Raw genomic sequence first — 27,090 nt, 5'->3', positions numbered from 1 at the left:
CAGGCTCAGTGTCTGATAGTGGGGACCCCTGTTGCCTTGCTGCTGCTGCAGTCAAACTCTGATGCCTTTGTGCTCTCAGGGAAGGCTTCTGAAAACTCTAGCCATGACTCAGCTGTAAAACCCACAGGAGCTGGCACAGAAGGGTGAAAGTGGAGAAAGTTAACAGTCAGTTTAAAGACACTGCTGCTGCTTTGGCCTCCTGTGCCCTCTGAGGCAGTGCTAATGAGCTGGAGCCCCCTGCCAGGCCCTCTCCTCCCTGTGGCTTCCCTGAGAGCAGCCCGTAGCCGCCGCAGACTCCTGCCCATGTGCGGGGGGCCCCCAGCAGAGCACACGGTTCTCTGTAGTCACATTTGCAAAATGAGGATCCACCATCCTCTTGGCCACCAGGGCTGGGGACACCTGGTAAACCTCAAGACTTCCGTGTTCCCTGAGTTGTAGAGGTCAGGATAGGAACAGAGCAAAGAGATCAGGGCCTTGGCCTTGGTCAGAGCAAAGAAGTCAGAGCCACTGGAAGGTGACCGGAGGACACTCCCTACCCGACCCTTAATCCGTCTAGGTTAACACTCGACCTTGATGAAGTGCTCTGCCCTGTGATGGGGAGTGGAGGTCGAGATCAGTCACTGGCCTATAGGATAAGGGAACTGTTACTTCCACTAGATTTTAGGTTGTACGGCTTGAAGAGAATGCCTTTCCAGTAGGTACGCTTTATACTTAAAGTTAGGAAGACATGCTGGCTCCTTCCATCTCGATTGCTGGCTGGTGGGAACCAGTGCTGCTCACTGAGCATCTTTGTAGAGGGGAGATTTGGTCCCATGGGCCGAGGTGAGGTGCCACCTCTCCGAGGAGCCCAGTGTCTCTGCTGCTCTCCTCCCTTTGATCTGTAGATGCTCAGAGAGCTGTCCGGCCAGGTCCTTCGTGGGATTGGGCTAAAGGCAGCAGTCAGGCCACCACAGAGCGTTGAACCATGAGTGACAGTTCCTGGAAACTTGGCTCCTTCTGTGGGTGGAAGGAAATATCAAACCCCCTAGAAAATCCTTGCCTCTTGATGCTAGGTTTTCTTGTCTTCCTCGTATCTTCTAGTCAAACCCCTCTTTTCTTGGCCCCTTCCAGTTTAGTATTTGCAGGCAACTGATGTGAGGAGGTGCTGACAGGACTGGGTGTGTTAATTCTGGTACACGCTGACCTTACATGTTAGTCGGATGGCACTGCCCCCTCCCCTGTTTGCCTGTGTAGCTGGTATAATGTTCAGTGGGGGCTCTTCCGTGATAGTTGTTTCTCAGTGTAGAAGTGTTTTTTCAGTGGCTGTGAGGATTCCGGGGAGAGTGACCCTCTTCAACCTGTATCTGTATAATTCTCTTTGGAGAAAGTATTTGAAACTAGTGGAAGGAATATTGTCACAAATTTGATATGTCAAGTAACTATTCTTCTCTCAACCTCTGTTTTGGTGATGGGCAGGGTCAGGATGAACTAAGTAAGGTTTTTTCCTCTAATTCCGAATTGTATCTAAGGCAGTACTGTGTCCTTAAATGGAGTAACCTTGATAGGAAAGTGCATAGCCTCAGTGAGCACACTGCTCCTGGGGATACAATACTGCCTTTCTTGCAGTGCTGTTCATGCAAGCATTGATCACCTACTTTCTGCCAGATGTGGACTAATTACTACTGGAATGAGTGGTAAAGATGGGCCTTTGGTGTGCTTGGTAGAGAAGGCAGAACTCTGTACCCAGGTGTGCCTGCGAATATTTATACAAGTGTTTTTGACCCTTTAAAAAGCTAGTTTAAAAGACGATTTCTCTTATAGGCAGAGGCTCCAAAGGTACTCAGTTGCCATTTTTCCCCTTGGGATTCTAGTCCCAGTTAGTTGTGCTTGATTTCCCTTTTCTGGTCAGATCAGTTGCCTTGAAAAAGATAAAGTCAAATGATAATTGATCCTGTCATTAAAAATTTTTTTTGTTTGGAAATTCCAAATTTACAGAAAGTCACAAGTATAAAAATTATACAAAATTCTTTTATTCGGATTCTCCTGTTGTTGACGTTTACCTCATTTGCTTTATCATTTGCAATTCTCTCTCTTTATATATCTCTTTATATAATTTCCTTCTGTACCATAAGGACTAGAGATGTTCTAAAATACACTGACATACAACAAAAGCTATGGACGTCCGTCAACTTGGAATTGATGAGAGTCCTCGTTAAACTCATGCTCTCCCTGCTGACATTCCAGTGTTGCCCAGTGACCCACTGGTGTCCACACAGCATTTTTCTCTTCCTTGTCTCTTAGCAGTTGTCTGCCTGAAGCATTAGGCCCAGGCTCTCTTTGTATTTGCTCCATATGAGGGTGTGAGCTTACAGAGTTCTCGTCGTGAATGTTTTTCACAATGTTCGGCTTGTTCCTGGCTGTCACATTTCCTGAAACTATTATCACAATCCACGCCAATCTTTTTAAAATTCTTTATTTGTTCCTGGTTAGACCTCTCTCCCTCTTTCATCTCCCCCATAACGTGGGTGGCAGGCTAAGGAGGGGGTGTCTGAGAGATCAAGCTCCCTGGGTCATGTCATATGTAGCCACCTTGGTTTCTTTTTTCCTCCTGGATGTCAGTTGCTGTTGCGCTGTAAAAGCTGTATTTGAATAACCCACAGTTTTTTTTAAGTCAAGCAAAGAATTACTTAGGAAAGGTTTAGGGGTGTGGTGAAGGGAAACTGATTAGAAGCTTGAAGTAGCAAGCCTCGGGTTTTTCTAGATTAGCGCTTCTCAGACTTCAGTGTGCACACAGATCTCCTGGGGATCGTGTTAAAATGCAGGTTGTGATTCAGTAGGTCTGGAGTGGGGCCCAGGATACATTTTTAATGAGTTCCTACAGCAGCAAGGTCCTAGAGAAGTTTTAAGACCTGGATGATTTAGATCCCAAGGTACTGACCTCTGGAATCCAGAGACAGCTTATCTGTAGTTGATCGTCTTAAAGAAATTTGAACAAAAGAGAAGTGTCAAGACCAGAAGATGTAAAGTCTGGAGTATTAAAAAAAAAAAGTAGTGAGTGGTGTGTTGCAGAGGATAAAGCAAAGAATCAGAAAGGATTGCGTCCCACTCTGCCGCTCACCACCTGACAAACTCGCTGTAAACACTTGACCTTTGAGCCTTGGTTTCCTTTTGTTAAGATGGGGTAATAATACCTAGTTCTTAGGACTCAGCTTAAGAGTATTTATCTAAAGTGGCTCTGACTCGGTATCTGGAATATCCTAGATGTACAGGGAGTGGAAGCTGCTGTTAGTGAGTGGTCGGAGCTTCCTTGAACCTGGTCCAGATTGTCGAACAGACGATTTGACCATGAACTCTGAGCCCTTAAGGGAGTGGGGTTCATTAGTGGCCATCATCGGTCGTCATGCCATTTTCTTCTTAGACAGGCTTATTATCCAGTTGGAGTGTTACAGACATAATCTCTAGCTTTGACATAGGAATTTGACAATGCCTCAAGATATCTTTGTGAGCATGTCAAAAATATTTGTAAGCTGGTTGAGGTGGATGGGTAACAGTCGTGAACACAGATTAACAATGAATGAGAACTGTGGTCTACACTGGCACGGACATTGCTTTCAAACACACCTTTTTAAAATGTTAGGTGGAGACAGTCACTGGAGTCCATATTTTTCATCCTCAGTGACCCCAGACACAAATCATTTGGGCCTGACATCTCCTTAAGTATTTTTCTGCATCCTGCTTCATGCCGTTTTTCCCTCGACAACTCTTGGAGCGCTCTGCGGTGCCACCCTTTTCTGGGATCAACAAACCGCCCTTTATCTTGTTTGTCCCTCGGGGGTGGATGGATGGTTTTTCCCTTCAGCATGATGTTTTCTTGGGTGGAGGCATCTCCCTCACAGTCATTCTTTCTGTCCTTCTGACCAGTTCCCCAGTCCTTTACCTGCTCTGAGGAGCTCAGTTATGTTTTAATCCCAGGCCTGCTTGTTGCTGTGGGTCCGTCCGGCAGTGTAGCCTGCACACAGCCACCTCAGCCACCTGTGATCACACAGGCTGGCGGCACCACCCTTGGGACGCAGTCTTCTTGGTCCCCTCGCCCTGCCCCTCCCGTCTGCCCCTCGCCCCTTGGGTAGCTGACAGCACGTGGCCACTGCTGGCTCTCCATTTGCCTCAGGCGTCGTTCGCCCGTGACGCATGTCCGTGCCTTCCATCCTCTCTGTGGCTGGTCCATCAGCCCCTCGATGGACGCGTTTCCTCCTCCACATTCTTTCTGGGAAGACCCCACAGCCCCGTGTCTACGCAGGTTCCTGACACTGCCTGTGCGAGCCGCCCACGTCTGCCTTGACCTTCGGCCTCGGCCGGGTGCTGGCTGCTGGCCCCGTCTTCCCATGGTCCCTGGTCAGCCCCCTTGGCTTGTCCCCACAGCAGCTGCCGCGTGTCTCCACCCTCCCTCAGGAGAAAGTCTAAACGCCCTAACCTGGCTTTCAAAGCTCTCTAAGATGTGATTGTTACCTCATTCACCACCATAAACTTGTTTCTGCAAAATGTGAAGAAAGATGAGGCCCTTCAGGGCAGTGGTACCACTTTTAAGACCAACACACGTGACCTGTATTGTCGGAGAACTGCCAGTTTTCAGGATGCTTTCTGTTTGTTTGTTCTTTGCCACATCTTGCAGTTCCCAGGAAGAGCCTGGAATAAATCTTCACACCGCCCACCCCCCTACCCTCTCAGCATGAATTCCAGGGGCCTGGACTTTGTGTGTCATTGAGACAGGGCTCTGTCAGGCATATTTGAGAAACTTGACAGAGGTAATTTCTGATGGGTATCAGAATTCAAGCGTGAGAGACACTTGGTTTCAGTATGCAGCTAAGTGCTTGTGCTCAGGAAACTAGTTAAAAGAATGTTTCCTTGAAAAATGAAGTCTTGAAGTAATTAACTCCCCAACACACATACACATTAGACCGGCTTCCAGCCCTCCTGAGCGTTGGCCAGCATGTGGAGGGACTGATTCTCCCCCGTGCTTGTGGGAAGGTGAACCGGTATGTCTGCTTTGGAGGACGGTAGGACAGTTTCTTTAAAGATTAAGGATAAATACAATAAAATAGATAAACAAACGCATCCGAGACTGTTCCCTGCGTTTGAAAAAAAAAGTTAAGGATACCCTGCCTTCTCTTGATCCTCTCTCTCTGTGGATCAAGTTAAGGATACACTACCTCTCTTGGTCTGAGAGGGACGCATGGTTGGCTGAGGGGGGAGCGGGTCGATCTGATCCTGCACAGATGCTCCGTGGTGAATGGTGTACCCTGGAAGCATGCTTTCACTTTGACTTCATGCTTGGAGAGGTTTATTCGTGCCTCCTGAGGCCCACTGCAGCCCCAGCCAGACACTCAGACGGGCTTGTACCCCGAGAGGAAACCAGCTCAGGTGACCCGTGTCTCACTCAATTGCTAGTGACTAATTGTGAGGTGGAGCCACTCACAGCCACCATGTATTGAACAGTTTCACACGTAAACACGTTATTTTGGTTTCACTTCATAGCCTTTTTAAGCGGAGTGTTTTCCCCTTTCTGCGGATGAAAATAAAATAATCGAGAGTAACGAGGCTTCTTTCTCACCTCAGTTGCCACCGTACCTCTATGGCCAAAGCCCTCTCCCACCCCCCCACCCCCTCTCAGTGGATAAAAGGGTGTTTTGCTTTGCTTTGGATCCCTTTTCCCCAGGGCCAAGTGTGGGAAAATGCCGCTGTCTTCTGCTGTCCACTTTACCTCCCTTATCGCTCCTGGCCTCGGATTCACTCTTTTTTTTAATGTTTAATATTTAAATATTTATTGTGCACTGGGCTCTGCTGTGCTGAGCGCTTTCCATCTGCTATCTTAATTACTGACCTCTCCTGACCATGTTACAAAGCAGTTGGTATTCCACCCAAGATGCCATGAGAAAATGGAGACTCAGAGCTTCCCATAGCAGGCAGCTAAATGAAGGTGGTATCAGGCTCAGCCAGGATTGCTGTCAGCTGAAGCAGCTCAACCACAACATCACTGCTTCCGTCCTGAATGTTGGAAGTCCAGGGTTGTCTGGGAGAATCTGCATGGGCTGGAATTCGGTGCACAGGAGCCTCTCGGATGAGATGGACGCTCATGCTCTGCCGGACTTCTGGGGCATGGCATGGGATTCTGTTTTAGCTACGTAGTGTTAGAAAGGGCAGGGGGTGCGTTCTTCTGATAGACATGTTGGCAGGCAGCAAGGAAGGAGTATGGTTTGGGCTTCCTAACTGTGCTGATGGTGTCCCCTGTGACGACATGGGCATGTGTATCCAGACATTGGTAGTGGCTGTCACGAGGGCCCCCCAGTGGCACAGAGTGTCCCAAATGCTACTGACCCAGGGATCTGGGTCTTCAGAAAGCCATCCTCTTCCTGCCTCTCATTAGATACCCCGGGTGTACATCTGCTCGTTACGCTCGTCACTGTGGTTCTCTCAGGCTTTTGGTGGTCCTACCTTGGTGTGTCTTGCTCTGGGTATAAAGGGAAAGCTCTTGTCTGGGAAGAAAACTAAGAGGTCATGAGATTTTTCTTTCCCCCCCCTCTTCCTAGTACTGAGCATGCTCCATAACCCACTGGGCAATGTTTTGGGAAAGCCCCCCTTGAGCTTCCTGCCTCTGGACCCGCTTGGATCTGACTTGGTGGACAAATTTCCAGCACCCTCCATTAGGGGACCGCGCCTGGACACCCGGCCCATCCTGGACTCTCGCTCTAGCAGCCCTTCTGACTCGGACACCAGTGGCTTCAGCTCTGGATCAGATCATCTCTCAGATTTGATCGTATGTAGCTCACTGGGGGGTCGGTGGGGAGGGCAGGTGAGCTTGAGCAGGTGGGGTGGTGGGAGGCACTAGGACTTCTGAGCCTCAGCAGAACGAAGGGTGCCCTGTGTCCCCACTCCTCCCTGTGTGCAGCACACTCGGAACCTGAGCTGAGGCCTCTTCACCAGTTACTCCAGCAGCTGTTAGGAAACGGTTTTGAGAGTAAATAGGGGAGTCCTGGTGGGATTCTGAAGTGCAACTTGTTCTCTAAGAGTGACCGTAAATGGTGACCACCAGCAGGTCCCTTTGGTTCTCTGGCTGCCGTTTATTCCTCTGTAAAGATTGGGCTTCCCTGGTGGCTCAGCTGGTAAAGAATCCACCTGCAATGTGGGAGACCTGGGTTCGATCCCTGGGTTGGGAAGATCCCCTAGAGAAGGGAAAGGCTACCCACTCCAGTATTCAGGCCTGGAGAATTCCATGGACTGTATAGTCCATGGGGTCACAAAGAGTCAGACGTGACTAAGCGACTTTCACTTCTCTTCACAAAGTGGAATTAGAGATGCTCCTAATTCTGTTCATTGCTTTAGATGGAGCTCAGTCTTAGGAATCTGCCTGGTAACCAGCTTTAATATTGATACTTTGAGATTTTTGTTTAAAGAATTTTCTCAGATCCCTGCCCCAAAGGTTGATTGAAGGGATATGGACAGACAACTCACAGAAGAGGAAATAGAGGCAGTATTTCAACTTACAGGAGATACTTTATTGAGTAATTATTTCGGTTTACATCTTGATAATGTGTATATTTTTACCCACTTAAATTAGTAGAATTTGAAGCCTTGACACAAGTGTGTAGTGAAGCTTGTGTTCTCACACGCTTTTGACAGAACACAGAACCTTCATAGAAAGAATTTTGACATCTCATGTCTAGTAATGTGACCAGAGAAGATACACAATAAGAAACTACCCCTTAAAGTTTTTATTTACAATCCTGAAAACCTGGAAGGCATCTAAATGTTTAGCAGTAGGTGGAATAGGTCAGTGAAGTGTAACTTGTTCCCTAAAAAGAATATCATAAATTAACTAAAAATGGTTATGAAGATTGGCAATATGAAGGAAAAAACTGAATTGGGGAGAAAAAAAATTTATTTAAATTATAAGAGCAGCTGCTCTTAAAAATGCATAGGAAGAAAGTCTAAGAGAAAATGTATCAAATACTAAATGGAATTTTTCATAATTTCTATAGTGTAATTATTACTGTTATAACACCTGTCATTTAAAAACCTCTGTCTTCCTTTTTCCTTCCCTAGTCAAGCCTCCGAATTTCCCCTCCCCTGCCCTTCCTGTCTCTGACGGGGGGTGGCCCCAGAGACCCTTTAAAGATGGGGGTTGGGTCCCGGATGGACCAAGAGCAAGCTGCTCTGGCTGCAGTCACTCCCTCCCCAACCAGTGCATCAAAGAGGTGGCCAGGAGCTTCTGTGTGGCCGTCCTGGGACCTCCTCGAAGCTCCCAAAGACCCCTTCAGCATAGAGAGAGAGGCCAGGCTACACAGGCAAGCTGCAGGTAAGTGGGCGTGCACCTGCGGTGGGGCCCGAGCCCTCGTTCTCGGGGCAGACAAGTGAACTGTCCAGAAGAGGACTTGATTGCATGGTGATGAAGTCTCTGCATCTGCACAGAATGGTCTGTTCTGAGGAGTAAGTGCTAATGGGGACAAGCTCGGGAACGCCTTTGAGTCGGAGCAGAGAGGGAACGGGATGACCTAGAACCACAGGGTCATGCCGCTTAGCGTTGGGATTCATCTCTAACTTGTTCTCTTCCATGGAGATCATGCACTGCTGTTGCTTTTGAGTCTTTTCCTGGGTGGATGCTTCAAGAGAAACCCTGGCAGTGCCTAGAATTTTGTCTGCCTCCCCTCCACCCCTCCTCATTCAGAGTTGTGTCAGGCACAACCCACACTGCAGCCTCCTTCCCCAGGACTTTCTGATTGGTATCCAAGGGATGTGAGCGTTGTCCGTTTGTTCACCTCCAAGGTAACGGATGTCTGTTGCCGTTGCTCCCCTATGAAGTAACTTTACCATTCTTTTGGGTGAGGCCATTATATCGACTTCTATTTTTGTTCACAAAATATTGCTGATGGTGCCTAAATTTCCTGCTGTAGCAACACATTGGACCTGTGCCTTTCAGAGAGTGGCCTTCTGTGTCATTGTCCTGAATGAAAATGACGGTTCATTTCACTGGCTGTGCAGTCCAGTTGTGGAGGAGGAGAGTAAAATAGGCAAGGACTAGTTGGGCTGCCCTGAGGTCAGTCTCTGACCTTCAAGGGCACAGACTGAGTGGGGACAGGATTGAAGACTGGTACAATAGAAGGCTGGACTGGTCAGTTACCAAGAAGAGCAGGGACTCTCTTAAGAAAGTTTAGGGCAGGCCAAACAGAAGATAGTTTCAACTCTACACAGCAACAAGGGTTTCTTAACTGAGTGAGAGAAACTTTAGAAGAGGTTTGGACAGGGTTTCTGTTTGATATAAACAGGAAGCTGAGGGATTGGGAGAAAATCTCTTATCTTACAGTGCTGGCATCAAGAAGGCCCAGTGTCTCCTTCGGTACCGTAAGGATACGTCTAGAGATGGTGCGGAATGGTTCTAACTTGGAGCAGTTGTGACCACATTCTTGTCTTGCTGGTGGTGGTTCGTACTGTCAGTGTCCTAACTTCTGTGAGTGGTGAGCTCACGGGGCAGACAGGAGAACCGAATGGTGTTGCTTATTTGAACATTGGCAGAGAAGGTCCATTTGGACCAGGAAGCATTTAGGATGTTGTATGAAAAATTGTCCAGTTTGCTTTCAAGTACAGGCGTACCTTGTTTTATTGAACTTCACTTTATTGCACTTTACAAGTTCTGAATTTTAAAAAAGTACAGTTGATTAACACTGCTGTGTTAGTTTCAAGTGTATGCAAAGTGATTCAGTTAGAGAGGTGTATGTATCCATTCTTTCTCAGGTTCTTTTCCCATTTAGGTTATTACAGAATATTGAGCAGGGTTCCCTGTACTGTACAGTAGGTCCTTATTGGTTATCTGTTTTAAAGAGAGCAGTGTGTACATGTCAGTCCCAAACTTCCAATCTATCGAGATTGCTTTTTTTTTCCCTAACAAATTGAAGGTTTATAGTGACCTGTGCTGTCAGATGATGGTTAGCATTTTTTAGCCAATAAAATGTTGGGTTTTTTAGACATAACGTGGTCACACACTTAATAGATGATAATATAGTATAAATACAACCTTTATATTCACTAGGAAACCAGAAAATTTGTATGATCAGCTTTATTGCAATGTTCATTTTATTGTGGTGATTTGGCACAAAACCCTGCAATGCCTCCGAGGTATGCCTATAATTCTAAATTCAAATTAATTGGTATTGTAAGCAGTGACTAGATGAAACTGTCTTCCGGTTAGTGTATCATTTTATGGTTGAAAATTGCTCAGGTTGGGATTGTTTTCACCCTGCCCATGTGGTTTGCCATTCCTCCCAGTTTTAGTGGAGAAACAGAACTGGTGAATCAGGGTTACCACACTGGGCTGACAGGTTTGGGGAGGTGTCCGGTTTCTTGCCTTTCAGAGTAGTCATGAATGTTCTCCCAGCAGCCAGGCTGGGGGGCTGTGGGCTGTCTCTCCTTCCCGAGCAGGTTCACCACAGAGAAGGGCAGTGCCTTGGTGGCCTCTCTGACTCCGGTTTCTCTTTGTCTCCTTCCAAAGCTGTGAATGAAGCCACCTGCACGTGGAGTGGTCAGCTCCCTCCCCGGAACTACAAGAACCCCATCTACTCCTGCAAAGTGTTCCTAGGAGGCGTCCCTTGGGACATTACGGAAGGTGAGCTCTGAGTCCTTCTCCTTCAGGTGTTGAAGGTGGCCCTGTGTTTCCAGAGGATGAAACTTGGCCTTGAGGCCAGGCCAGGCCAGGCACTGAGCCTCTGCCCGGGCTCAGGGTGTGACGGGAGCAGCTGTGAGGGGAAAGGCGCCTTCACAGAGCCTGCAGGGCTGCTGGGCCTGGTGCCCACGCGTATCACCGGAGACCTAGGGCCAGTTCGGAGCTGCCTGTCCAGGGAGACAAGCGACACTGATGGCCCTGTGCTTGTGCTGTCCTGGGGAGAAAGGTGCCCAAGGGTCTGCCATTCTTTCCATCTCTTTGCAGCTGGATTGGTTAACACCTTCCGTGTTTTCGGCTCTTTGAGTGTGGAGTGGCCTGGTAAGGATGGCAAGCACCCTCGGTGTCCTCCCAAAGGTAATATGCCGAAAGGTAATGCAGACATGGTAGGAGCTTTTTCTCCCTCCCCAGTATCTGACTGCACTGAGGGACGCTGGGATGGCACATGCATGCTGGTAATGTCTGGGTGTTCCAGAGCACAGAGCTCTTGGCACTTCTCCTCACCCAGCACGCCCCTCTGTTCCTTCTGAGCTAACGTTCCACCTGTCCATCCAGACTCACACTGCAGTTGGGGCTGCCTGGAAAAGCCCATGCACACCTCCCTCCAACCTGAACCCCAGCAGTTCGTGTCCTCTCAAAGCGAGGTGTTTGCCTTTCCTGCCCAGTGACGCTGTCGCCTGACCTGATTCTGAGATCCCTCTGGAGTTAGCAGGAATGAGGACCAAGTGTCTGAGTCCTCACTGGTCTGAAATGAGATTCCCTCCCTGTAGAAAGGAGCAGGTGCTATTTTCACGCTGCCCCATCTTCACTGATGAACCAGTGATTGAACTGGGCTTTTAAAGAAGTACCTTCGCCCCCGCGCCACAGACCCGGTGTCGCTCCTTCCCCCAGGAAAGCCAGGCTTGCTGATGTGAGCATGCTTTGTGCTGTGACGTGAAGAGCTGTGTGGTGACGACGGGACCCTCTGTCCTGCCGCACCCATCCTTCCCTTACTAGATGGGAAATGGTGAGCATCCCTCCCCCCATTGGAAGTAGGACACAAATGTGTCTTATCCATATGCCATCTTTCTTGGAGGGAAAAAAAAACCAGCAACAACACCCTGCTGTAAACCCCCGGCTGAGGAGTAGCCCCTCGCGGAGGGATGTTAACGCAGTTTCTCCTTCCCTGGCAACAGGGTATGTGTATCTGGTCTTCGAACTGGAGAAGTCTGTCCGGGCCTTGCTTCAGGCTTGCTCTCATGACCCACTGAGCCCGGATGGCCTGAGCGAGTACTACTTCAAGATGTCCAGCCGGAGGATGCGCTGCAAGGAGGTGAGCTGGTGCAGAGCCCTTGCTGGATCAGGGGCCTGGCTGTGAGGAGGCAGGCTTCATGGGGAGGTGGGTGCGCAGGTGCAGACGCGAGTTCCTACTGAGGCAAGAGGGCTGCTCTTCTTACCCTGCGGTGAGTGCAGCAAACACTCTCTGATGTATTAAAGCCTCCGCTGCCACCTCTGGGCATTAATGGTCTGTGTGTGTTCCTGCTCATGGAAATCAGACTGTGTCCCAGCTCTCACTCTCCTTCCTACTCTAGCCAGCGCTTCTTCCTAAACCTCTTCTCTTAGAAATGAGATGGACTCTGCTTGGTCTTAACATCTACAGTTGTTCCTTCTAGTCCTGCCCTCCAGCTGTGCCTGCTGACCTCCCAACCTGTGGTGGGTAAATCCCTCTGTAGCCACCTCCCCCCTGCCCCGCCCCACCCCGCCCACAGTGACTTCTGCACTGCCATTCAGGGCTTTTTCAGTACGTGGTTCTCTCCATCTAATTCTCTCCCCCTTCACATCTCCGCTGTGTCAGCCCTGTGTGCGATTAGCATCTTGAGTCTCAAGCGAGGAGTCATCCTTCCTGGGCCTCACTGCATGTTCTTGGACCCTGCCTCAGGATCTCTAAGTCAGTTTGGTTGGAGCTTGAGAATCTCCACCTTAACCAAGTTCCCCAGGTGGTGCTAGTGGGTGGTGTTTGAGAACCACTTGTCAAAGAAAGTTCTAAACTCAGGAATTAGTGTTACTTTTAAAATTTTGATAATAGAGTGTATTTTGTGATACTGGACTAGACAGTCAACACCTCTCAAACTTCACTTCCTCATTTATAAAATGGAAGATTGAGATGCCTGTATTAGTAAAAAGATCGGCAGGTGCCAGGGCTTACAGGATTGGAGGGTGAACAAGCGAAGCATAGAAGATTTTGAGGACGGTGAGGATGGTGAAGGTACTGTCTTAGGATATTAAAGTGGTAGATTGTTGTTCAGTTGCCCAGGTATGTCCAACATGCCGTTCTACAGTTGCCAGAAACCCCACAAAGTTACAGTGGGAAAACAAACACCAATGATGTAAACCATGGAGTTCGGACAATGATGTCAGTGTAGGCTCCGTGATCTGAACAGATGTACCATTCCAGTGCGGAGCATTGAGAGTCAGAGAGGCTGTGGAGGCGGTGGGTATACAGGAGCTCCCCACTTTGAGCCCAGTTTTTGCTGTGAACCTACAGCTGCTCTGGAGAGAGAAGTCTATTGAAATCTGTAGGGTAAGGGGGGAGATGCCTGCTTCATCGAGATGGTCACGTTGGGTTAAAATGAGAGACCCACATTACAGAGCTGACTCTTGGTTTTACAGATGCTTCCTGGTGTTGGTACGCATGCTGTCCTCTGGCTGCCCACAGTGACCCACAGCTTCCCTACCTTCTCTGCTTTCTTGCTGCGTGAAGCTCGCACAGCCATCACTGCCTTCGCAGTGAGAGGCTACCACGGGCCCTCCCCACTCCAGTGCCCCTGCAGACGCCTTCCTGCATCCTGGCCCCATCTCATCACCCGGCAGTGCTGCAGCATCCCTCTTGAGGGCATGGACTGTAGGCTGCCCTGGTTCTCATCCCTCTCTGACACTCTCACCTCCTTGTGTCTCCCCTCCATAGTAGTAGGCATTTGATGCCCCCTCTTCTTTCCCAGTCAGACAAACTACTCACTTTCGTGGCCCTCCTCTTGCCTTCGACCGAGACTCACCTCTCTAGGCTCATGTCCCGCTTGAGTCCCACCATTCTGCGGGGCCTTTCTTCAGGATGTCCTGTGATTGTGTACTCTGACGCTTGAGGAGGAGACTTCCCTGGTGACTCAGTCAGTAAAGCGTCTGCCTGCAGTGCAGGAGACCTGGGTTCAATCTCTGGGTCGGGAAGGTCTCCTGGAGAAGGGAATGGCAACTCATTCCAGTACGCTTGCCTGGAAAATCCCATGGATGGAGGAGCCTGGTAGGCTACAGTCCATGGGGTCGCAAAGAGTTGGACATGACTGAGTGACTTCACTTCCACTTTTCACTTTGGAAAGCTTGGTGACACCATGATGTGGTACTTTCCCATGGCAATGGAAGAAACAATATGGGCTTTTGCATCTTCAGTGAGATCGGCTCCCCGTGGTAATGAACTTTTGCCAGGGCCTTATTCGAAGGCTACCTCGGTCTGCAGCCCATCAATCCTGATTCTTCTCGTTTCCCCACCATGCCCAGGTGGTCTGCACTCTGCACATTTTCCTCTAGAATATCCTCGGTCGTGGCCTGTTCTGTGCCCAGCTCCCCAAGCCTGCTCCCCGTCTTCGTCGCCTGTCCTCTGTACTACTGTACTCTGTCCTTTGCCTCCTTGCTGGTTTTCTGCCTCAAATCTCTTCCTGCTTTGAGACCTTCTTTCTTTAAAAAAAAAAACTTCACAGATTAATCTTCCAAGAACACTTACTGATCATCTGTCAACCCACTTCATTCTGGAGCCTCCTGCCTGCTTTGCCAGATTCTGTTCTAGGCTCAAGGGGTTCAGAGGCAGAGGGCACAGTCTGCTCCTGCCCTGGTGTCTTTCTGCTCTGCTAAACCACAGTGACCTGTATGTGACGGTTAACCCTGCGTCTCTCCGGCTATCCCACTGCTCCCGTCCAAGCCCTCTGATATGCACATTAGGCCAGTAACCATTCCACACAAATACCTTAAGGGTCCCCACCCTGTGTCCTTCAAGCTCCTGTGCTGTCGTTTCTCTGTGAGCCCTTCCTGTCCAGGGACTCTGGACCGTGCCGTGTGTTATCAGTGCCCACGGTCCTTTGTCGGAACCCCACTGTTGAAGGTGGTGACAGAGGACCAGGATCCTGGGTGTGATAGTTCGGGACAGTTCTTACTCTTCAGGATGACTGACTACTGTTCTACCATTTGTTGTCTTTGCACCACTTTGGACTCACGGCCTCAGTGAGATTCAGGTCTGGCTGTGCTGGGGTTTAGGGTGCCTGGGACCATGTGGGGCTCAGCCTCGCGTCTGCAGTGCACGCCTCCCCCTGCAGGAGTGCCTCCCCCTGCGGGAGCACCACTGTGGCTCCCTGCCAGGACTGACACACCTGTGGGTACTTTCAGGTGCAGGTGATCCCCTGGGTCCTGGCCGACAGCAACTTTGTCCAGAGTCCCTCCCAGAGGCTCGACCCCAGCAGGACGGTGTTCGTGGGTGCTCTGCACGGGATGCTCAACGCCGAGGCCCTGGCCGCCATTCTCAACGACCTATTTGGTGGTGTGGTGTATGCTGGGATTGACACAGATAAGCACAAGTATCCCATTGGTGAGTGTCCCACTTCTGTGTGGGACAGCTGGGCGGCCCCCAGGGTGTAGACCAAGATCGTGATGCTCGCCTATGGGAGTGGAGGCGAGGCCTGACCCAGGCCTGCTCATCAGCATATTCCAGCAGTGTAGCATCTTTTTCTAGATACGCCACCAGTACTGACCTCTCTGTACCCACCCCTCTCCCCCTACCTCCCTTGAAGGGGAAGAAAGTTGATAGGAGCTCTATAGGAGGTGATAGGAGGTGCAAACAAAACAGGAACATTGGCTTGAAGGTGAGCATTCCCAGCCAAACCATTCTGAGACAGACAACAGGTAATACTTTATTAAAAAGCTGGGACTTTCCTGAACTTGCCTGGTTTCCTCTATTCAGAGGCCTTGGAAAGTGGTCGTGTCCAGGGTCAGAGACCAAGCCAGGCTGAGGCAGGACTCGGGGTGACCCAGGCAGCAGAGTGTGGTCACAGCTCACGGTATCCTAGCAGAGGGGAGTCTGGGGGCCTGGCCACTGAGAAAGGTCAGGTTCCCAGTCGTGACAGAATCGTCTCAGTGCTGGGGCTTGGAGGTGGAACAGAGCCTGGCCTTCCTGATCAACACTGGCTCCCCTATCCTCATGCACCGTCTGCCCAAACACAGCGTGTCTGGGCAGGAAGGAGCGCTGTGTGCTTGTCACAGCGGAACTGCACACTGAGGACGGGGACCTCAGAGCCCACGGGGCAGAGGCGGTGCTGGGCAGGGTGTGCTGCTTCTGACGCCCCTGCCTGGCCTGCCTTCAGCTGTGCTCTGCCTGTGTCTGGCTTTGTGCTCTGAACTGGAATAACCACACCTGTGGGCTTGCCCACACACAGGAGTCTTTCCTCCCCCAAGGGGCCACTCCTGAGGGGCTGTGCCACCACGGTCTGCAGCTGCAGTCTGACGTGGTGCCACCAGCTGAACATGACTCTGAGGGCTTGAAACGTGCTAGTGCCACCTGTTGAAATGATGATGTTGGGTTAAAGAAAAAATATTACTGAAATTAATTCCCCTGCATTCTTTTCATTCATTCCACTACATTCCTTAGAGGTGGCTACTGGGAATCGGTAAAGTCACGTGAGTAGCCCGCGTTTATATTTCTGTTGGGCAGCGCCGAGCTGATCTAGGAGCAGGCTCTCCTGAGTGTTGACACGCGGCCTTTGGGAGACTTGGGCTCGAGGGTGAGTTTCCCGTCTTCCGTAGGCTCTGGTCGTGTGACTTTCAACAACCAGCGCAGTTACCTGAAAGCAGTCAGTGCTGCTTTTGTGGAGATCAAGACCACCAAGTTCACCAAGAAGGTGAGTGGGCTGGTCTGCACCCTCTTCTGGGCCATCTGAGAGGTCTGGGCAGCCACCACTCAGGGCCAGCCCAAGACGAGAGCTGTGCCATGCTGGCTATGAGCCAGGCTTCCACCGACACACCTGAAGGTCAGGGTTGAAGGTGGGCCTGGTCTCAGTTGATGAGAGCAGATGGGAGCCTCAGCATGGGGTCACCTTCCCTCACTGTGGTCGTCGACCAGCATTGTGAGCTAAGCCGACTTCCATCCTGACCTGCATCCTCTTGAGCGCTTGCTTTTTGCTGGGTGATTGCTTTGCAGGTCAGGTTTGCCGAGAAGGCCAGGCAGTAACGTGTGGGATTGCCACGCTGTGCACAGCCAGCCTGGAAGATGCTGCAGTGATCTTGTCTCTCTCGAGGATCTCTGGGTCCTCTGCCCTAGTTCTTTCTGGGCCCCTTAAAATAGGAACCACCTTGTGTTCATAAAGGTGACCCATACGCACCCTTCTCTTGTGGCCCCTCTGGGCTCCCCATGAGAAGCAGCCCCTTAGTGATCCTGCTCTGCCTTTGTCTGCAGGTTCAGATCGACCCTTACCTGGAAGACTCTGTGTGTCATATCTGCAGCTCCCAGCCTGGCCCATTCTTCTGTCGGGATCAGGTGAGTCCCCTGGGCACTTGAGGGTTTACAGAACCCTTTCCCTCAGTTAAGCGTTGTCATGTCACATTCATCACATGGAACGCGGAGGTCTCAGGTTCCCCTTGGTTGTCTTAGAGTGCAGCAGAAGCAGCAGTGATGTTTGACCCTGAACTGTGGGGAAAGCGCATGGAGCTGAGTCTTGGTGCTGTGGCCTCCCCGTCCTGGGGTTGCTGTGCAGTGGGGCACTGCTGCTCACAGGTGGTTTTGAGGATGACAGGGACCCGGGCAGGTGTGGTCAGCACTACCTGTGAGCCAGCCAGGGCCTGCTGTTCTAGCTCTAAGTCCTTAGGTTGATTCTTCCCTAGGCAAGGAGTCCGTCTCTATTGACTTCTGAATCTCTGGGCTGTTTCTGTGCTGCTGCCTGGTTTGTACCCAGTTGTCAGAAGCAGGCAGAAAGCAGCATGGCAGCTTTGTTGCATGCTTCTGGGTGGCGGAGCACAGATCTGGAAGTGTTGGACGGAGCTTCTCGCCCTCTGTGGTGTGTCTGTGTTCACCACCTGAGGATCTGTATCAGTGCACAGTCTGATTCAGCGGTTTGGAGCATGGCCTGAGACTCGCTGTTTGTGACAAGTCTCCAAGTGGTGCCTGTGTTGCTGGGGACAGGAGAAGTAAGGGACCTGGTCGGATACTAGCACCGTGTCTGTACTTGGAGCTGTTTTTGCAGTGGTACTGTCACTCGGGTTTGGAGTCTGAGTAGATGGCAGTTAAACTGAGGCTGCAGGAGGAGGACGTGAAGTAAGTGTGGGTTGCTGAGGGGAGCTTGAGATCCGTGTGAGTCTGATCAGCCTCTTCTCGCAGGCTTGTGTGTGTCAGTGTGTTTCACAGATGGTCCCCATTTTCAGATACCTGGAAGTTAGTGGCCTGCCTGAGGTTACACAGCCAGCAGGAGCGAGGGGCTGGGCCTGAGATGTTGGTCTATGTGCGCAGCCACCTCTCCTCACTGAGTGTGACGACGAAGCCGTGCTGCCTGGCCTTAGGGCCTGGAGTCACTGTCTTTGAACGCTCTCCCGTATCGTGTGTGGCCGTGTGACACAAGTGCTCCACAGGAGGTAGAACAGGCAGGGACTGGAAGAGCACCTGGGTGCTCAGAACCGAGGAGAGGAGCTCGCGTGGCCTCTGCACACTAGGAGCCCAGCGTGCGCAGTTGCGTCCAGGCACTCGTAGAAGCCGGTCACGCCTCGTGTTGGGGACGAGAGGAGTCCCCGGGGCCAGCTCTTGTAACCCCACAGAAGCCATTAGGAGTGCCCACGCCCTCCCGGTCAGAGCAGGCAGCGCACGCAGCCGCCCCCCGGCTGGTCTGACACAAGCCTGGCTCCTCTCCTCTCTCCCCTCGCAGGTGTGCTTCAAGTACTTCTGCCGGAGCTGCTGGCACTGGCGGCACAGCATGGAGGGCCTGCGCCACCACAGCCCCCTGATGCGGAACCAGAAGAACCGCGACTCCAGCTAGAGGGGCCTGTGTGCCCAGGGCCGGCCGCCTCCGCCGCCGGCCTACCTGCCACCGGCGACCAGGGAGCTGGCTTCCCGCGGACAAGGGAAATCGTAGTCACCTTTGCACTTGCTGAGTCTGTCTTTGTTTCTGCACTAATTAATGCACAATGAGTTTTGTCGGGTTTTGTTTTCAGAGGGTGTGCCAGGGCAAGGACCCTCTGGCTCGCCCTCCAAGCGACTCTGTAGTTTTCCCAGATTTTAGTTCCTCATTTTGCCGATGAAAAGCAAAAAAAAAAAAAAAAAAAAAAGAACTACGTGTCCAGAAGGTATTGACACGACGCCTACATCTAGGTTTATTTATTAAAAGCGCTTTTTTACATTCCTTGCAATACTGATGGTGATGATGTGCAGGTCTCATTGGTTTCATTCTTGCAGTTGCCATACAGTGCCTTTCCATTTATTTAACCCCCACCTGAACGGCATAAACTGAGTGTTCAGCTGGTGTTTTTTACTGTAAACAACAAGGAGACTTTGCTCTTCATTTAAACCAAAATCATATTTCATATTTTACGCTCGAGGGTTTTTACCGGTTCCTTTTTACACTCCTTAAAACAGTTTTTAAGTCGTTTGGAACAAGAGATTTTTTTTCTTTCCTGGCAGCTTTTAACATTATAGCAAATTTGTGTCTGGGGGACTGCTGGTCACTGTTTCTCACAGTTGCAAATCAAGGCATTTGCAACCAAGAAAAAAATTTTTTTTGGATTTGAAACTGGACTGGATGAATGATGTTTGAGCGGCTGCTGTATATAGTTTTAAAATGGTTTATTGCACCTTCTTAAGTTGCACTTACGTGGGGGGGGAGGGTTGATAGAAGTTTTTAATCACAAAGTCACAGGACTTTTTTCTTTTGTAACTGAGCTAAAAAGGGCTGCTTTCTGGTGGGGGCAGATGAAGGCTCACAGGAGCCCTTTCTCTCAGAGGGGACAAGTACCCTACCCTGATTTCCTTCGTTTGAGAAGCGTATGAAGCAACAGTTGCGGTCGACTGAAATGCTACTGGAATTTGAAAACTTGAGTTTTTCTTTCTTCTTTCCTTCCTTTTTTTTTTAAAAAAAAAACAAAACAAAACTACTTGCCCCTCTTTGGGAAGCTGTGTGCCAAAGAACCAGTGTCATAACGCCCCTCCTCCCTCCTGCTGAGCTGACGTTGCATTGTTGCATCTCCCAGCTACTCTGTGGGTTTCGTGAAGCTGTGTGTGAAGTCTCTACCTCATTGTAGTATATGCAGGCAAGACTGCACTCTCCTACAGGTGTGTGGAGTAAGCTGTGGTGTAGTTGTTTGGCACATAATAAACACGTTGCAGCAGAGTCCCGGTTCCATCTCTCTGTCTGAGGTGGGGTAATGGGAGCAGTGAGACACTTGGGATTTCAGAGTAAAAACGCACATTTCCTTGCATCTTCTATAATGGGCGGGATTCCTGCCCAGGTTAACGGAGGGGCCATGAGGGGACCTGCCCCTTTAAGTCATTCTTGTTCACTTCGGCCACCTTGAAGGTGCCTTTCTGGTAAGTGGGTACCTCTGGTCCAGGTATGTAAAAAGGCCGCACAAATAAACTTTCTGGGGCTCCTCTTGGGCTTTTCAGGTGGCAGTGGTGGTAAAGAACCCGCCTGCTAATGCAGGAGGCAGAAGAGACACGGGTTTGATCCCTGGATCGGGAAGATCCGCTGGAGGAAGGCATGGCAACCCACTCCGGCATTCTTGCCTGGAAAATCCCATGAACAGGGGAGCCTGTCAGGCTACAGTCCATGGGGTTGTGAAGAGTAGAACACGGCTGCGTGACTTAGCAGGCAGCAGCCAGGGGGCTCCTCTTATCATCATCCTAGACCCACCTTGGAGGGACCAGAGGCTAGTTCCTTGGGGGTCGGCACAGGCTACTTGTTCTCAGCTCCTCCTGTACGCCTCAGAGCTTTCTTCTTGGGAGGCTTCCTATCTATCGGAGTCATCTATGCTGACCCAGTTCTTCACTGAACAGGAGTAAATTTTTGCTATTCTTTGGGACTGTCACCTGGACTATTACCTCACAGGCTTCCAGGATTTATTAATCCTGGTCTACTGATGATTTTTTCAGGTAGGTCATGCCTGAGCCCAGCTGCTGGAGCAATTTCTGGAAGATTCCATTTTAGTTATTGGAGGGAGCTCTGTGTGCCGAAGCATCCCTTCCATGAAGAGATGCAAGAACTCACTGTCGTCGTGGGTGGGGAGTCCTGTCAGCCAAGGCGTGGCTGGCTGCAGCCTAATCTGAAGTTTGCTGGTAAACTCCTGCAGCCCTCTCGGAGCAGGGGCTCTGACCGCCCTTCTGGTGTCCTGTCCTGTTCAGTCATCTCTCCTCCCCGTTAATCTCATTCTGGTCCACATGCTGCTTTCAGGGCACGAGCTTCCTCCTTCAGCCTTCCATTCCCAGTCAGTTTAGAGGGACTGACTGGACTGTCCAGGTGTTGAGGGATGAGGCACACAGCCTGATGCCCCCCTGACCTCATCCAACCTGGGCAGCCCAGCCCTTAAGTCAGGTGAGGGCCTGGAACCCACTTCAGCAGAGGTGGAGAGAAGGAGCAGTACTCCTGAGGCTGTTGTGGCACCAGCGTAGTTAGTAGGCAGTGCTGTTGGCTTCAGAAGGACTAGGTTTGAGGATGGGTAAGACAGAAACAGTCTGAAGACAGCAGTGGTGGTTGGAGAAGGTGCCTCAGTTGGAGGCACTACAGGTGAACTGGGCCCAACAGGTAAATATTTGAGAACGAACTTTGTACTAGGCACTGTTCAATGCAAAACACAGCTGTCACAGAATTCATCCCTAGCTTAGAAAGCTGAGACAAGTCACCGTGACACGTGCTAAGAAATGCTAGAGCAACATTAAAAGGATAGCAGTGCTGGATCATCGAAAGAGCAAGGAGGTTTCAGAAAAACAGCTATTTCTGCTTTATTGACTATGCCAAAGCCTTTGTATGGATCACAATAAACTGAAAAATCCTGAAAGAGATGGGAATACCAGACCACCTGACCTGCCTCTTGTGAAACCTCTATGCAGGTCAGGAAGCAACAGTTAGAACTGGACATGGAACAACAGACTGGTTCCAAGTAGGAAAAGGAGCACATCAAGGCTGTATATTGTCACCCTGCTTATTTAACTTCTATGCAGAGTACATCATGAGAAACGCTGGGCTGGAAAAAGCACAAGCTGTAATGAAGATTGTCAGGAGAAATATCAATAAGCTCAGATGTGCAGATGACACCACCCTTATGGCAGAAAGTGAAGAGGAACTAAAGAGCCTCTTGATGAAAGTGAAAGAGGAGAGTGCAAAAGTTGGCTCAACATTCAGAAAACTAAAATCATGGCATCCAGTCCCATCATTTCATGGCAAATAGATGGGGAAATAGTGACTGACTATTTTTGGGGACTCCAAAATCACTGCAGATGGTGATTGCAGCCATAAAATTAAAATATGTTTACTCCTTGGAAGGAAAGTTATGACCAACCTAGACAGCATATGGACATTACTTTGCCAACATCCATCTAGTCAAGGCTATGGTTTTTCCAGTAGTCATGTGTGGATGTGAGAGTTGGACTATAAAGAAAGCTGAACGCAGAATTGATGCTTTTGACCCGTGGTGATGGAGAAGACTCTTCAGAGTCCCTTGGACTGCAAGGAGATCCAACCAGTCCATCCTAAAGGAGGTCAGTCCTGGGTGTTCATTGGAAGGACTGATGTTGAAGCTGAAACTCCAATACTTTGGCCACCTGATGCGAAGAGCTGACTCACTTGAAAGTACCCTGATGCTGGAAAAGATTGAGGGTAGGAGGAGAAGGGGATGACAGGATGAGATGGTTGCATGGCATCACCAACTCAATGAACATGGGTTTGCTTAGATTTTGGCAGTTGGTGATGGACAGGGAGGCCTGGCGTGCTGTGGTTCATGGGGTCACAAAGAGTCGGACATGACTAAGCGACTGAACTGAAGTGCTAAAAAAAATGATAAAAGGATAACTGCTACTTTTAATATATAAATTGGAGGAAAAGCCCCTTTGATAAGGTGACATTTGAGCAAAGCTTTGGAAGTGAGATAATCATTTCCCAGTTGTACTTGTGTCTCCACAAGGCCGACCTTGGTGGGGACCTGGTGCACGAGGCCATCCCCTACCTTCTCACTTTTCCATACTTCCACGCGCTGTCACCGTTCCCCGCTCCCCCCCACTGCGCCCCCAACACACACACACAGCCCCTGGCATGTGTGGAAGAGATGACCTCTCCAACCCCTTGGGCGATCCAACCACTGTAGAGTTCAGTCGCTCAATCGTGTCCCACTCTGCGACTCCATGGACTGCAGCACGCCAGGCTTCGCTGTCCATCACCAACTCCCGGAGCTTACTCAAACTCATGTCCGTCAAGTCAGTGATGCTATCCAACCATCTCATCCTCTGTCGTCCCTTTCTTCTCCTGCCTGCAATCTCTCCCAGCATCAGGGTCTTTTCCAATGAGTCAGCTCTTCGCATCAGGTGGCCAAGAAAGTATTGGAGTTTCAGCGTCAGTCCTTCCAATGAATACTCAGGTGAGGTGAGGTGAAGTCGCTCAGCCGTGACCTACTCTGCGACCCCGTGGACTGTAACCTACTAGGCTTCTCCGTCCATGGGATTCTCCAGGCAAAAATACCGGAGTGGGTTGCCGTTTCCTTCTCCAGAATACTCAGGACCGATGTAGAAGCAGTAGAAACCACTGTGGAAGGCTTTCAGACACCAGCCTAAGACGACAATAGGCGGGGCGGAGCGGCAGAGCCTTGCCCAGCAGGGGGCGGATCAATGGCTCGTTCTGCCCGCTGGATCCAGACGGGCCGTCCACATTTCCGTTCTATTTTGCCTCCGCCCCGCTAGGGGTCGCTGTGGAGCGCTGGAGTAGGCTCAGCGCGTCCCAGGCTAGGCGGAAGCGGCTTTCTGGCCTGCGCTTTATAGGTCTCTCTTGTGCTTCCTGTTTCCTCTTTTACCAAGGACCCGCCAACATGGTAGGTGTTTTGGCTCCAAGTTGGTTCCCGCCAGAATCGTCCTCCATCCGCCGTTTCCCTCAGCTCCCAGTCCGTAAGGAGGCGCGGACTGCCCTGTGAGGCTGAAGCCTCCGTAGGTTGCTGGTTTCCGCGTTGACCCCTCGCTCCACCGCTGCCCGGCCGGGCCTTTACTGTACCGGGCTCAGCCCCAGCCCACGAACCCAGCTCGGGTCAGGGTGTGACGCCGCGCTGTTTCCTGGAGCGGGGTGGTCCTGGCTCGCGAGTGACCCTATTTTCTCCACCCGCAGGGCCGCGTTCGCACCAAAACCGTAAAGAAAGCGGCCCGGGTCATCATTGAGAAGTACTACACGCGCCTGGGCAATGACTTCCACACCAACAAGCGGGTGTGCGAGGAAATCGCCATTATTCCCAGCAAGAAGCTTCGCAATAAGATCGCAGGGTGAGTCGAGTCTGCGTTCGGTTTCCAGGGCCTCCGTGGCCCCGCGGGTGGGTCCTGGGAGCTGTGCATCTGTGGGGTTTTTTGGTGAAGTTGTCTTGTGTTCACGTTGCATTGATGCTTGGCTGTTTGACTGGCAATGGCGCTTGGACGAAGTTAGTCCCAGTTGATCTCTGGAAGAGAATATTTAAAGACCTGCTTGATCTACTGCTGTATTGCGTAAATTGGAACTCGAAGGAAAGCAGATGAGGGTTGGGAGGGATCGCGAAAGTTTGTTGGAGTATCTCTGGTTTTACAAACGAACGTGAATATAGAGGACAGCCATGCCTGGATAAGCGGAGCTGAGTGTAGAGGTTCTGTGTATGTAGAGGATTCCCAAAATGATGACTCCTCTCCCTTCTCACTGCGGGAAAAGAACTGAAACTCCTACGTGCACATCCAGAGGTGCTGTGTACCGTGGGGACCAATGTGTGTTCTTGGGCGCTTTGTAGCTATGTCACACATCTGATGAAGCGGATTCAAAGAGGCCCTGTGAGAGGTATCTCCATCAAGCTGCAGGAGGAGGAGAGAGAGAGGAGAGACAATTACGTGCCTGAGGTAAATTTTCTGGGTCTTACTCTGGACCTCTGGTTCATCTTGAAAGATAGTAGGAGGTCCCTGAGAACCGTTTCAGGTACTTGGTTTCCAGGGGGACCTCAGCTGCATCTCCATAGACCCCTCCCTCTTAAGCAGCTGAGCTGTGCTTGTGGCTCAGTCGCCTCCGACTCTTTGCGACCCCTTGGGCTGTAGCCCGCCACGCTCCTCTGTCCGTGGGATTCTCCAGGCAAGAATAGTGGGGTGGGTTGCCATACACTTCCACAGGGGATCTTCCCGACCCAGGAGTGGAACCTAGGTCTCCCACATTGCTGGCGGATCCTTTACCATCTTAGCCACCAGGGAAGCCCATAAGTCGCTGTAGGTGCCGGTAATCTGTGAATACCTGCCTATATGTTGTGTTCCGCCCTGTTAGGGCCGTGTAGGTTTTGTACCCGAGAACCTTGCAACTCATTACTATTTGGGGCCGGCCTTGTTTCTCCTAGGTCTCAGCCCTGGATCAGGAAATCATTGAAGTAGATCCTGACACTAAGGAAATGCTGAAGCTGTTGGTAAGTGTTTGCTGAATTTCTGAAGTAGGGTTTCCCTGGTCACCAACTATCAGTACCTCTCTGCTGTCTGTAATACCACAGGGTGAATCTTTAAAATATGTCAGATAGTCTCCACATTTCCTATATGTTGTTTTCCTCACTGTATCCCATGAGGTACCTCCTGTCTACATTTTATAGATGTTGGAGCGGTAATTTCAGGTTAGTGGGTGGCAGAGGTGGGACTCCATCCACACTTCTAACCACTAAGCTAGGCTACCTCCAGAGGGGTTTAGCTGGTTGCTAAAGGTTGAGTTTGCTGTGCATGCGACGATAACTCCCAGATCTAGTGACCGTTGCTCTTCTTGCTCTTCTGTGTCCACATGCTAGCTCTGGTTTCATTTCTGGTCCTGACAGGGCACTACTTGAGTGGTTCAGCTGTCTTCAGCACACTGAGAAGTGTCTCTTCTGTGATTTATCTTAGTACTTGTGCATTTTGGTGGAAGCATGAGCTTCAAAGTCCAGGGGGCAGTTGATTTCGAGCAACTTTATTTTTCCCTTTTTTATGATGATGAGACATTTAAATAATAGCATGAATTCCTATATACCTACCACCCAGCTTCAGAAAAACATCACCAGTACTGCTAAAGCCTGTTACAGATTATTTTCTCCTGAAATAACCACTATCCTGGAATGTAGCTTTTTATTTTCAACGGTAAAATTGATCTTTGAGCATGAAATGAGGAATTAATTTCTGGTTATGTGGCGGGACCTTGGTTTCACTGCTCTTAGATTGAGCCAGCTCTGAGGCAGGCCCTGCCCTTGTCCCGCCACTCATCTTCCTGGGCCTTCACAAATGCTGACTGCATGAGTGATGCATCCTATCTGAGACTGGTCCTGAAAGTGAAGGGGCACTGTGTTAGCCTTAGAGCAGTATTCTTAAAGGGACAGATTTTGCACCCAGGGGACATTTGGTGATACCTGGTCACAGCTGGAGGTACAAGCAGACTTGTGGGTAAAGGCTGAGGATGCCATTAAAAGTCTTAGAATGCACAGGACAGCTGCCTTGTGACTGTTGGGGTGGAGGATCCTTCAGATGGAGTCCACCCCCTTGTGAGTTTACTGGTCTGGGGTGGGAAGAAAGCTGTCACTTTTCTGCGGGGTCCCAGCAGTCTGACCCAAGCTGGTGGAGTTGGTGAAGCATAGCCTAATGGTGGTACTGGGACACTGGACACAGATCTTGCCAGAACAGCCACACTAAGCCCATTTTTATCATTACAGGACTTTGGCAGTCTGTCCAACTTGCAGGTCACTCAGCCTACAGTTGGGATGAACTTCAAAACACCGCGTGGAGCCGTTTGAGTCTTTCTGCTGTGCTGTAATATTTCAATAAACCTCGGACTAAAACCTTGCCTGTGTCATCTGTGGGGTTGGGTCCCGGTGGAACTAAGGACAGGAATTCTTTCTCATGGGAGGCGTCCTGCAGAGCACCTGTGGGCAGCACCCATACAGACAGTGGATGCATGAGAAGGCCTGGTCCTGGCAGGTCCTGCATGCGCACTCTGGCTTCGGGCAAAAGTCAGGAGATGCTTTTCCCTCTTTACCCCATGTGTCCTGTGTGTTTGCGCTCAGCCTCTCCTGGGTACATGCAGTTCGGGTTAGTGAACCTTCTTGTCTTGAAAAGGTAATGTTCCCCACATGTATGAGGGTTGGGTTTTCTGGGGATGGGAGATAGAATGAAGTGTGGATGGATGTGTGTGTGGAAGGATCAGTGAGACCATGGGATG

At 50.4% G+C, this 27,090-nt stretch overlaps 2 protein-coding genes across 4 annotated transcripts in view; both read left to right on the top strand.

Moving 5' to 3' along the window:
* Positions 1-18,733, top strand: part of CPEB1 (cytoplasmic polyadenylation element binding protein 1) — an 86,672-nt gene extending 67,939 nt beyond the window's left edge. Inside the window, exons 4-12 of one of the 3 annotated variants that reach the window (XM_068991160.1) lie at positions 6,564-6,790; positions 8,077-8,329; positions 10,517-10,630; positions 10,952-11,041; positions 11,860-11,996; positions 15,092-15,290; positions 16,502-16,596; positions 17,151-17,231; positions 18,607-18,733. In XM_068991160.1, coding sequence (XP_068847261.1) covers positions 6,564-6,790; positions 8,077-8,329; positions 10,517-10,630; positions 10,952-11,041; positions 11,860-11,996; positions 15,092-15,290; positions 16,502-16,596; positions 17,151-17,231; positions 18,607-18,717 — 1,307 coding nt within the window. In that variant the 3' untranslated portion in view covers positions 18,718-18,733. Of the gene's footprint in view, positions 1-6,563; positions 6,791-8,076; positions 8,330-10,516; positions 10,631-10,951; positions 11,057-11,859; positions 11,997-15,091; positions 15,291-16,501; positions 16,597-17,150; positions 17,232-18,606 lie in introns of all 3 variants that reach the window. The other 2 variants (XM_068991161.1, XM_068991162.1) reach the window with 2 other exon arrangements.
* Positions 18,734-23,711: 4,978 nt separating this feature from the next.
* Positions 23,712-26,706, top strand: RPS17 (ribosomal protein S17). Its single transcript, XM_068991280.1, has 5 exons — positions 23,712-23,746; positions 24,034-24,185; positions 24,674-24,779; positions 25,262-25,327; positions 26,585-26,706. The coding sequence occupies exons 1-5, from the start codon at positions 23,744-23,746 to the stop codon at positions 26,663-26,665; spliced, it is 408 nt and encodes a 135-aa protein (XP_068847381.1). The 5' UTR covers positions 23,712-23,743; the 3' UTR covers positions 26,666-26,706.
* Positions 26,707-27,090: the final 384 nt, after the last annotated feature.

The sequence above is a fragment of the Capricornis sumatraensis genome, chromosome 19, assembly GCF_032405125.1.
Source record: "Capricornis sumatraensis isolate serow.1 chromosome 19, serow.2, whole genome shotgun sequence".
NCBI classification, from domain to species: domain Eukaryota; kingdom Metazoa; phylum Chordata; class Mammalia; order Artiodactyla; family Bovidae; genus Capricornis; species Capricornis sumatraensis.
The sequence above is the reverse complement of the archived record's forward strand: the minus strand, read 5'-3'. Positions and strand labels throughout refer to the sequence as shown.

Coding starts and splice junctions, on each gene's coding strand:
- RPS17 (XM_068991280.1), top strand. Junction 24,186..24,673: donor CTTCGCAATAAGATCGCAGG/GTGAGTCGAGTC, acceptor GGCGCTTTGTAG/CTATGTCACACATCTGATGA. Junction 24,780..25,261: donor GAGACAATTACGTGCCTGAG/GTAAATTTTCTG, acceptor TGTTTCTCCTAG/GTCTCAGCCCTGGATCAGGA.